The sequence below is a fragment of the Nanorana parkeri genome, unplaced genomic scaffold, assembly GCF_000935625.1.
Source record: "Nanorana parkeri isolate BGI_ZX_2015 unplaced genomic scaffold, ASM93562v1 scaffold99, whole genome shotgun sequence".
NCBI lineage: Eukaryota > Metazoa > Chordata > Amphibia > Anura > Dicroglossidae > Nanorana > Nanorana parkeri.
Genome location: NW_017306367.1, coordinates 1,633,241 through 1,645,133, shown reverse-complemented (window position 1 = coordinate 1,645,133; position 11,893 = coordinate 1,633,241). Strand labels below are relative to the sequence as shown.

At 43.5% G+C, this 11,893-nt stretch overlaps 1 protein-coding gene across 1 annotated transcript in view; it reads left to right on the top strand.

The window, feature by feature from the left end:
- The window catches only part of PGGHG (protein-glucosylgalactosylhydroxylysine glucosidase), a 42,275-nt gene extending 30,655 nt beyond the window's left edge, over positions 1-11,620 (top strand). The window contains exons 12-14 of the mRNA XM_018552858.1: positions 867-964; positions 11,179-11,390; positions 11,565-11,620. Of these exons, the coding sequence (XP_018408360.1) occupies positions 867-964; positions 11,179-11,390; positions 11,565-11,620 (366 nt within the window). The remainder of the gene's footprint in view (positions 1-866; positions 965-11,178; positions 11,391-11,564) is intronic.
- Positions 11,621-11,893: the final 273 nt, after the last annotated feature.

Genomic DNA, 11,893 nt, shown 5'->3' with positions numbered 1-11,893 from the left:
AACAGCTTTTAAAGCGTCGCCTATGGCCAATTTTGGGTATTATCGTTTTTGAGGTTTCGCGCGCGCAAGCAATTTTAAGGCTTGACATGTTTGGTGTCTTTTTACCCGACGTGACCCCGTCTTTTATATTTTACCAAAAAATTGGGTAATAATAAATGTTTTATCATTTAATATAAGGGAAACTGTTTTTTTTTTTAAATTTCGGTAATGTTTCCTTAATATAGTAAAAAAATAAAAACCCCAGTGGTGAATAAATACCACCAAAAGAAAGCTCTATCTGTCCCCAAAAAAGGGTATAAAATTCATTTCAGTACAGCGCTGCATGACGGAGTAAATGTCAGTCAAAGTACCGCAGCACTGAATACTGAAAAATGGCCTGGATGGGAAGGGGGTTTAACACCGCGGATGTCAACTGGTTACGCTAAGAAAAAAACCAGCACCACAACGTGTCAAAAACATGTCAAAACGCATCACACTGCAGCTGCGCAGACGCATGCAGTTCTGATGCAGTTATGATGTGTACTAGCCCTCCATGTGAGGAAGGAGAAGAGCATAAAATGTAAAGAGAGCAGTCAAAGGCTGATGTATCTCCCTATCTTCTCCCTATTCATGTCCTCAGCTCTTCCAAGTCCATTGTCTTTTAAACACCGACTTAGTTGTTGAGAAAACAAAGCCAGTAAACTTTTAACAAAATGTAATCTTTCATAGACCTCACTTTATTTACCTGGAATTACCTGGGCTTGTTCTAGAACACTACTTTACACTACATGACCTTTACTGAATTAGCCAGAATGTGGTGATGTCTGTATGATCACAGGGCCATGTGTTGTCTTTGGTTGACTTTGAATCCCATTTAATGTTTTTAGATATGGACAGAATGTGCTGATGGATCTGGAGCTGTGAATTTCCTCACAGGAATGGGAGGATTTCTGCAAGCTATACTCTTTGGTTATACAGGTTTCAGGTTTGTGATGAATAATATAACACTACCCCCTTAGAATTCCACAGCCAAATTATGCCAATGTAAACTCAAACTCAATTGGATTGCATAGTAGTGTCCGATAAATAGACATAATTTTAATTTAGTTCCGAATGGATATTCATATGAATTTAGTTAAATTCGGACAGTCGTGTGCATACGAATTTCCAAATTCTAAAGCGTCTGAGTGGAAACAAATCCAAATGCTTGTTTAATGAAAATTCGGATCCGTCCGAGTTTAATTCAAAACAAAATTAAATCTTAATCAAATTTTGGATATGAAAAACAAAAAAACAAAAAACAAAAATTAGAATGGATCCGAAACAAAACAATTTTTTTTGCAGGGTTACATGTCTACAGTTTAATATAGAAAGCCTTCTGTCGGGGGAAGGGAGTACAGAGATGGCATCATTAGTAAGCATCTGCTCCTCACTATTTACAGGCTATGGTGATCAAGCTACAGGAGAACTATGACATGAGTGATTTCCACTCACCTCATAGTTCTAAGCCGACCTGTGACAATGAGACTGTCACAGGTCGGCTCAGTAGATCGGGAGATGAGAGAACACATACCGGGTTCCCTCACCTCTCGATCCTGTCACGGCTCTCTGCCGTGACAGGGGGAGGGGCTGGATTCCCCTCTCCCGCTCCGATCTGCCAGCGCTGACTGGCGGAACGGACGGGGAGGGGGCGGGTACAGCTGGCTCTGCCTCTAGATAAGCAGAGCCAGCTGTCACTGACGCAGCTGGGCGGATCCCGTCATCTAAGTCGGGATCCGCTCCAGGTGCGGCGTCTCAGTATACAGCGAACTGTAGCTCGCGGTATACTGAGCTTAGGATAAAGGGAGGACGCTAGTTTGTGTCCTCCCGTTACCCCAAGGAGAACTATGGGGAAAAACACTGACCCCATAGTTCTCCTTTAACCAGCTAGTAACTGCAATGTGTAGATCAACACTCTCAGGCAAGGTAAAGGCTAAACTACACCCACATTTGACAGCTGGTAGGGGTTTGGGTCAACCGTGAGTTGGAGCTGAACTCACGTTGTTGGCAGTTCGTGAAAATGGCAAAGTAATGCAGCCAAGTCCATAGCAACCAATTCACCACAATGCACTTCCCCGCCTCTGAATTGTAGTCAGGTGGCTTAGAAGGGTCAATCATGGGGTTTTCTTATGCACCAACCTCCATCCTATAAAATTCAGAGTTCCAAGCAGCCCTGCAGTAGATAAGGATAGATCACAGAATGTTTGCAGGAACAGATAGCTGCTGCTATGCTACCACTATACATTACTGCTGCTGACAACTGCTATATTTACAGTCAGTAATATACACAGTCAAGAGACATGGAGCAGATAGCAAGAGATCACACAATCTTTGCAGGGAGAGATAAATGCTAGACTGTACAGTTCTGCTAAAAAAATACTATACCCAGTGCTGTATAGTGCCACATTACAGTGAATTTTAGTGTGGTGTCTACCAATGGCCATAGTTTGCATAGTACACTATGTATGTATGTATGTATGTATATGTGTGTATATATATAATTATCATTATTATTTATTTTATATTCTGACGACGGCCGCTGTAAAAAAACAAAAAAAAAAGAGAAAGGGCACCTCCCTGAAATGAGACAGGAACCTCCCTGAAATAAGGTTCTGCAGGTTGGGATGTCTGCACTCCTACTTTCTACTTCTTGATAAAACCCAACTGGTCTTTCCCTTTACAAATGCGGTCTACAAATGCCACTTACCTAGTGTACAATGAGCCTGTTCAATTTCTGGCTTTTTCTGTGATATAATACACTGTAGTTTTGTTTTTTTGATTAAAATTAGCTGATCTCTCACTCAGAAATAAAAGTGCTTAAAGTATATTTTCACCTTTGCAGTCAAATGTAAAAAACCTTCAACTTACGTTTATGTGTTCCCATTCACACAGCATACCTAAAATAATTTTTTAGAACAATATTTCTTACCTTTCTAGCTCCTTCTATGGAGCAGATTCACACATAGAACACTGCAGGCAGCTTCAATTGCTTAGAACATATGACAATGTGCAAGCAAGGCACAAAGTGAGTTTTTTTTTTTAAAGTGTATTACCATACATTGTACTGTAACCAATGCTTTGCATAGGCAGACGAGGTTTGTAGCTGATTGGATTGATCTTTGCCGTGATAACATGAGGCCCAATATAAGGTGGGGAAAAGTTAATGGAAGGAACTTTGAGTAGAATGTTTTTGGAGGCAAGTCAAACTTTATCCCCAGGTTGGAGAAATGGTGCTCTTCAATGGTGCTAATCAGCAAATTTATTGTCTCTGAGAGCAGAGTGCTAGAGCCGGTTTTGAACCCTGGACCAAATTTTGTTAGTCTTTCTGCATTGTGGGAATGTCTGGAGAACAAGGTATTGGCAAGGGAGGACACTAACGCTTGCTGTAGACCATGAAGAATGGAGATTTTTTAATGCTGGCATTATGATGGTTATTGTAAGCAAATTCTGCCCAAGGCAAGAGGGCAAGCCAATCATCCTGATGGGCAGACATTAGGGCATGAAGATACTGTTCTAGGGATTGGTTGACTCTCAGTTTGTCCACAAGTCTGTGGATGGTAGACCAGGGAAAACGATAAGAATATATCCAAGGACTTACAGAGGCCCTTTTAGAAGTGGGAGTTGAACTTGACACTGCAGTTGGAAACAAAATGGGTTGGCATGCCAATAAAATGCAACTGAAGCCAAAACTGTTTTATTTTTGGATAAAGTGAAGAGGGATTAGAAAACACCTGGCACATTTTTATTGCTGTCTGTGTCTCTGTCCCTGGGAGATTAATTCTCTCTATTTGTCCTGGTGACTGAAAAGTGAAGTCATTTTGGGTTGTCATTTGAACAGGAAAAGGTGGGAAATCTGGCAATGGGAACGCTAGTTCTCATGACCCTGCTGACCAAATGGGATTTCCCTCACTTTGGAGGGATTTTATCTCACCTCCTGTTATGGACAGGAAGTAATGGAAATTCTCCAATGTGACACAGATGGTGCTGGAAGATTTCCTGGATAAAAACGGATATCTGGGCTGCTAATGAGGGCAGCAGTATGAAATGTGCCATCTTTCAACAGCAGTCTACCACTACACAAATAACTGTACAGCCCGCAGAGGGAAAGAGGTCAGTAATAAAGTCCATAGAGACATGGCACCAAGGTTCTTTAAGAATGAGTAGCAGAAGTGAGACATGGCTGATGCATTGGAAAGACACTTTGTTTGGGCACAAATCGACAAGCTTTTACATAGTCTTCTAAATCCCTTCAAGACCCAGCCTCTAGTACTAGTGGGAGAGAAATATGAGAATTCTGCGGACACCAGGATGTCCTAAGAGCTTGAAGTTGAGGGCCCAACCTAGGTTATTAGTTTTGGAGGCACTAGATTCTTGCCCAGAGAAATGGCTGATTCTTGAACAGAAGTCAGAGCAAGAATGCAAATGGTAGGAATAATGAACTCTGGATCAGCTGGAACTTCAGAATATTGAGAACTGAAATATTGTGAGAGTGCATCAACTCTGAAGTTGGCAGCCCTGGCCTTCAAAGTGATCAAGTCAAACTGGGAGAGGAACAACAATCAACAGGCTGGTCTGGGATTTAGGTGATGAGCACTTTGTAAGCTTTTATGGTCCTTGTTAATGATGATCCGATGAGGCAAACCTTCCTAGAGGTATCACCACTGCTCAAGAGCCAGTTTTATAGTGAGCAGTTCTCGATCCTCAGTTGTCTGCTGAAGAGAACATTTTAGAGAAGTAGGTGCAGGAGTTCCTAGTCTGACTGGGGGACTACAAAAAGAATATTACTGACTCCCACAGGCATGAACCTTGGTGGAGAGGGGTTTAGTGATGTCTGGTCTTGTTAGGCCAGGGCTGGAGAGAAAAACTTGCTTCAGGGCATGGAAGGCTTCAACTGCATTAGGAGGCCAGTTCCTGGGGGTCAGCATCTTTCAGAGCGAGAGAAGCAATTGGAGCAACAAGAACAGAGTCATTTATGTACTGCTGGTAGCAATTAGGGAAGACTAGAAAGGGCTGTGTAGCTTTGAGAACACTGGGCAGGGGCCAGGTGGCAGCAACTTTCTCAGTGTCCATAGAAGTGTCCATAGAAACAATATAGCTCAGGAAAAGCACTTGGGGAAGCTCAAAGATACTTTTTTTTGGCTTTAGAGTCCATTGTTATAGAGGCATTGCAAGATAGAGCAGACATGATGTCTGTGAATGGGCAAGTCCAGGGAGAAAAGTATTATGTTGTCCAGGTAGAGGGTAACACACTCAGATGAGATCTCAGAAGGTTTTGTTGACAAAGTGCTGGAAGACTGCAGGAGCAATACAGAGACCGAAGGACACCACTAGATATTCGTAGTAGTCATACTTTGATACAATCAAGTTGTATCCATATCATATGTCCAGCTTTGTAAATACCTGGGCTCCATGGAGGCAACTGAAGAGCTCCATAATAAGAAGCAGTGGGTAGCAGTTCTTGACAGTGATGGCATTAGGTTCGCGGTAATCAATACAGGGATGGAGAGAACCGTTTTGGTTTTTATTTGTTTTTTTGGGGAGGGAGGGGATTTTGGGATCAGCCAATTTGTCTTAAATACACTCGGACAAACCATGCCAGAAGGTGGTCGTGAGAGACTAATTTTTAAGGGCAAGTTCAGCTGCAAGAGCTTAAAACTGGATAGCATACAATCCCACTATCAGCAGGTATGGAGAAGACAAATCACTTGGACTGGCTTTCTGAGTATCATGTCTTTGATAGAGAAGTGTTAGGATCCAGAGCGCCTCCAGGTGGCGCTGGAGCTAAGCTAACCTGTGGGTGTCTCCCAGCTGCCACCAATTATCCACCACCTGGTGCTCCCTGGGAGGGTACTTAAGCCCTCCATGCAGTCAGGTCTGTGGCTCAGTATTGTTTCCTGTTAAGCCTGAGTTCCGAGTCCTGTAACCTGTTTCTGTTTGCTGAGGTACTTTAGACATGGTCCAAGCAAACTGTCATAGACAGGGGTCCATATCACAGGGAGAGAGACAGTGCTGGTGATGTAGAAACATACCTCAGTTTGCGTGGAGTTTCAGGAATCATGGAGGCACTCAGGGCACAGTAGAGTCACAGGATGACACAGGATGCTCTGGGGGTCACTCGGTGCAAGATGCTCTAAGGGTCCCTGGGTGATGCAGGAAGCTCAGGAGTCACTAGATTGCAGAGGAGGAGAGGGGTCACTGGAGATTCCGCAGTCACAGGAGACACAGGGTCAATAGAGACAAAGGGGCACTGGGGTAACTAGAGATACTGGGGTCACTGGGCCAGGGCCGGCCTTAGGGGTGTGCGAGCTGCCAGGGCGCCATGGCAACAAAGGCGCCAGGCGGCCGACACAGCTCGTCCTCGGGGCGGCTTCTCTCCTCCTCACTGCTGGCCATCGGACATGACAGTGCTCCCTCGTCTGCCCCCCCGCTGTTCAGGAGGGAGCAGGAGGGAGCGCTGCCTGCTGTCAGGATGGCCGAGCAGTGAGGAGGAGAGAAGCCGCGCCCACAGCTGTCAGGATGGCCGAGCGGGGAGGAGATCGGAGCCACTGTCATCCTGTCAGTTTCAGGATGACAGCGGCTCTATGCGTGGCAGAGCGGGGATCGGTAAATATCATTGATATTTACCGATCCTCCATGTGTGAAGGACAAACACTGGAGCGATCGTCTGATCACTCCAGTGTTTGTAAATAACTGGGGACACATAGTACTATGTGTCCCCAGTTATGAATGAACAGGCTGTGATTTACATCACAGCCTGTTCATTCAAGATTTCCTCAATGGGGAGAAGCATTCAGAGGCTCCTCCCCATTCAGAAACTGCTGATAGTAAATATGAATGGGAGGAGCCTCTGTACTGAGTGCTTCCCATTCATTGAGTGCTGAGGCTGCTGAAAAAGTAATTGAGGACTCTGTGTCCTCAATTTCTTTTCTATTTTAAAAGGGAAATTTTCTTTAGAGCTGAAAGGTAGGAAGGTTACATACTGCAAGTTCTTTCATTGGATGTGGAAGGCACACTTCACTTGAGGTGGGTCTCGGGGCTTCCATCCCAAGAGTTTCTCGGTTAGGAAAAATCCTTTCCTTCTTGCAGCTGGACCTGGTCTAGGGTTTAGCTGTCGGCACTATCAGGGTTCAGGTGCATGCTTTCAATTCTTTTCAAAAGACTGTTGGCCTCCTATTCCTTGATTAAGACCTTTGTAAATGGAGTCTTCAATGTAGCTTCTCCTGGTAACTCTCCTGTGACTCCGAGGGATCTGAATCTGGTTCCCTCTGTGCATCAGCATTTAAACCCATTAGAGAAATTCCTCTAATCTCACTTACAAGGTGTTTTTCCTTGTAGCAATCATCTTTTTGGTTTGCATAGGAACAAGGCGGGACTAAGGCCCAGAAATGCCTGCCTGTCTTCTACCCTAACCAGGACATTGTTCCTCCATCCTTCTCTCCGGGAGAAGTTTACCAAAGGGAAAATTCCCTCCATTTTCTGAATGTGGTTTGGGCTATGAGAAGCCATTGTTTTTTTCAGAAAGACCGATTGTCCTTTAGTCATCCTGTAAGGGTGCACCGGCTTCTTGTTTCACCATCTCTGGGTGACTCACACAGACCATCCTGCAAGCTTATGGTCTCAAGGATCGGGTTCCACCCTTTGCTTTCAAGATACACTATACTATATCTGCCAGTACTTCTTGGATTTATTCAGCATCAAGCATGTGTTTCCCAGGTTTGCAAGGCAACCACCTGATTTGTGTTCATGGTATCAAAGTTCTGCCTAAGTGCTATCTAAGTTCTAGGTGGATGTTGTGACCTCTTCTGATGCCTTCAGATGTAAGGTCCATCAGGCTTTCCAGAGCTTCCTGTTGTTTTTCTGGGCCTGTCAGCATTTGTTATCTATGTTGCTCTCCCTTAGCTGGACTGCTTTTGGTCGTTCTGACGGTTTAAGACTTCCTGTGTTCCTTAAGGCCTCATTCACACACCTATGTGTTGGCCCATACAGATCCGTACGGGTGTCCGTACTTGTGTGGGATGGATCCTGTCTGCTTCTGAGCGCCGAGACCCGCACCCACACGGATGTGCAGTTCGGGTGAGCGTACGGCTGCATACTCCCATAGGGAAGAGCAGGCTGCTGCGTACAATCACGGGTAGCACCTGTCCTTCCCGGAAACGGCCCGATATGGCCATGCACGCCGCATGGATGTGTACGGGCCGACTCTTAGCTGTGTGTGTGAGTGAGTGAGGACCAGGCACACTGAGTATAAAAGTTAGTGCTCTACACATACCTGCCTGGTTAGGGGAAATTTTGGCTGCATGAACACACACATGCAAATCAGTTGTGAAAAGTTGATAAGGTAAGCAGTATTTTACCAATAAACACATGGACCTTCCACAGAGTTTATTTTCTCCCGGGCATCAGGGAGCCTCTATCTTAAAGTGGGAGACTCCCAGGACATCCAGGAGAGTTGAGATGTCTGGGGTTGCAGGGTGGACAGTACATGAGGTGAGGGGGGTGCATGGGGGACAGTACATGAGTTGAGGGGGGTTGCAGGGAGGACACTAATTGAGGTGACTACGTTGGAATGTGTGACTGGTGACACGGTCACACATTCCAATGTAATCAGTGAGCACCGCAGATATATAAAAAATTATAAAAATATATCTGCGGTGCTCGCTCATTTTAACACTGCTGCAGTTACTGTTTGTGAATCAACCCCTTCCCCTGCAACACTCACAAAGTCCGATAGAAGTGACACTTGAGGACCGATCAGCTGTTCCAGGCAGATGAGCTAATGCAGATCGGTTTTCCTGCACATGCAGAGTGAGCTGATCTGCCATGGAACAGCCGACAAAGCGTTGGAATGCTTGACCTAATGGGCGGTCAAACATTCCACCGCTGTCAAACTGGGCGGGATTACATTGGAATGTGTGACCGCGTCACCAGTCACACATTCCAACGTAGTCACAAACTTTGATAGAACACCAGGAATAGTGGAGTGATTGTATTGATGACAACCTTCCATTGTCATGTTCATTATTACTGGTCACAGGGGAAATGTCAACATTCTGTGTCATATCACCATAGAGATCCTGTCCAGGCTGATCATATACTATACACTTTGTTTGTACAATCTCCCTTACAGTCACTAAAACTAAGTAATATAATTACAGACCTAAACAATTTATTCAATTTGTGTCACATCAGACAGACTGTTTCCCCGACATTAGTCATGGTAGATTTTAAGGTGACAATACAAAATACAATCTTATTGTACAGCCTCCTTTGATCTGCCATAAACTGTCTGGTACAGGTACAAGGACCTGTCTGATTGGATATGAATACAATGAAACGTTTAGGTTTGTCCTCATATTACGCAGTTTTGTTAAATCCAAACAAATTGTGCAGGGATTGTACAATCAGATTGTATGCTGTATGGCCAGCTTAAAGCATATTTCACAATCAGGTAAAGCTGTCAAACATAGGATCTTCCATTGCTGGTCAGATGCCTGTGTTCACATGCAAGACGTTGTATTTGACCTTCAATGCAAACAGATCTCCAGTAGGACCTGCTGCATCACATCAAAGAAGGTCAATCGCAGCCCGCAGCTGAAATTTGATGTGCCTAGGAAGACAACCCGACTATTCAATATACAATCTGATTTACAATCCCCATTAGATCTGCCAACAACCCTGCAGTACAAAGGCCTAAGTTACTGGATTGTTTATGGGTTGACCTTTATATTATATAGGAGGAGTAGCCAACCCCGACACTCTGTGGTGGAACTACAAATTCCATCTTGAATCTGTCTCTGGGAGTCATGTCTGTGGCTGTCAGTTTTGCAATGCACCATGGAACATGTAGTTCCACAACAGCTGGAGTACCGAGGTTGCCTACCCCTGCTGTATAGTTTTGTTTAATCTTACAGTAGATCTAAACCTTTTTTATTTGCTAATGCACAGTGTATTGTAAACAATTGCCTCATTGCACACAACCTCTATTCTATTATCTACATACATTCCATCTCCCTTAAGTTATCCTCACTGCCCTCTCCATCCCTTCCTAGTATAGAGTGGGCACTGCCCCACAACACATCCTGTTCCTTGTATTCCTCTGGTGACTAGGGCTGGATTTCTAAGCAGCCAGAGTAGGCATGTGCCTGCAGGTACCTTTTATAGAAAGGTGCTGTGCTGATGCTTACTTTGCGTAATTGCTGGCATTTTGTGTCGGCAACAACAAGGAGGGTCCATTAGGTGCAATGGTCAGAACTTGTGAAAAATGCTTAAAGCCTGCAGGAGTTGGCTTTGTGTTCTGTTTTTTGTTTTTACTTTTCTGGATGCATTCACTGACATCCTGAAACCTTTGACTTTTACTGTTTATCACTTGTTTGCCTACTGTTGTTTTATGTAATAATAATACTTATATTGTGCTTGCAGGTTTAATACCTTTTGAATAAAAGTTTTATTTTTATCATACTTTTTAATCCTGTTTTTTGGGGGCTTAACAAAATGGGAGGCTTTAAATGGTGCGGGTATCGGAAAAAAGGGGGTAGGGCCACTGAGGGGTGTGGTTACTGAGAGGTGTGGTTACTGAGGGGCATTGTAAAGCTTTCTCACACAGGGCATCAAAGGCCAAACCTGCTGGGGCCCAAATAGTATCTATCAGAATGAATATTATTGTAATAATATGGGGACCTTAAACATGAATTGTGGTAAATGACTGGAGGTGCTTAACTGCAGGTTGTAAACCTTTCGGAGCTTGCTAAAAGGTTATAGTTCACATCATATAACTCTTCCTGGCACTTTGAGGAGTATAAGGGCCGGATCACACCTTAGTGTTGGGCTAAAGGTACGGTACCTACTGTGTTTAGCACACGCTATCATACAACGCAATGCTCCACACACTAGGTGCACTGGTGCATTACCATTCACTTGAATGGCACCCCAACACACCTCCTAGCAGGCGTGGGTTGCAGCACAATCCGCAGTACTACAACACCGTGTGTTGTCGTGAAAAAAACCATTGCATGCATCATTTATTTTCACCTCACCACAACACACGTTTTTTATGGTATGAAGCAAACCTAAATCCAACAACCCCCACCAACATAAAATCATTGGCAAAGGGAAACAATGTTTATGTTTTTTTTTTAATTATGGTGTTTCTGTTCTATTTAGAATCAACAAACAAAGCCTGGACTTGGACCCGGTTTTCACCAATGAAATCACCAAATTGCAGATTACTGGGGTTTCTTATTTTAGAAATAAACTTAATTTTACTTTCACAAAATCTGTTACAACTGTGGAGTTGACATCAGTATGTGGAAATCCAAATGATTCACTTGTTATCTCATTTGATCAATTAACACCAGATTTACCGCTATACATTGGTAAGTTAGTATGCATATGCTGTTGTCATATGCTGTGAGTTTTGGTATTCAGTTGTTAAAGAAGAATGACTCCATAATGTAAACACACTATTAAAAAGACACTGTCACCATGTTCTGCTAAACATTGTTCATAACCAAAATGTCATTTTAATACACTTTATTTCTTTTCTACAGGGAAACCAGTTTCCTTTCCAACCAAAGCAGCCCATATTCATTCAAAGACTGGATAAAGTACCTTGTGTTCAGGATCTTGTGTGTTTTGCTGTTGAGAAGAGGGTACTGATTGATTGATTTTTTTTTTTTCTTAAATTTTATTAGAAAGTTTTCATGCTTGTAAAATCAATACAGCTTTGTTAGAGACAATCAGTCTGTGAATACAGATGTGAACATGTACATAGAAGGAGATATTGAAATGTAAAAGTAAACCATTCTTTGCATTCCAGTAGTTGACTCTTTTAATGTCTGAATCTGTCAATCCTCCAAGGAATTTACAGAAAAGCAAC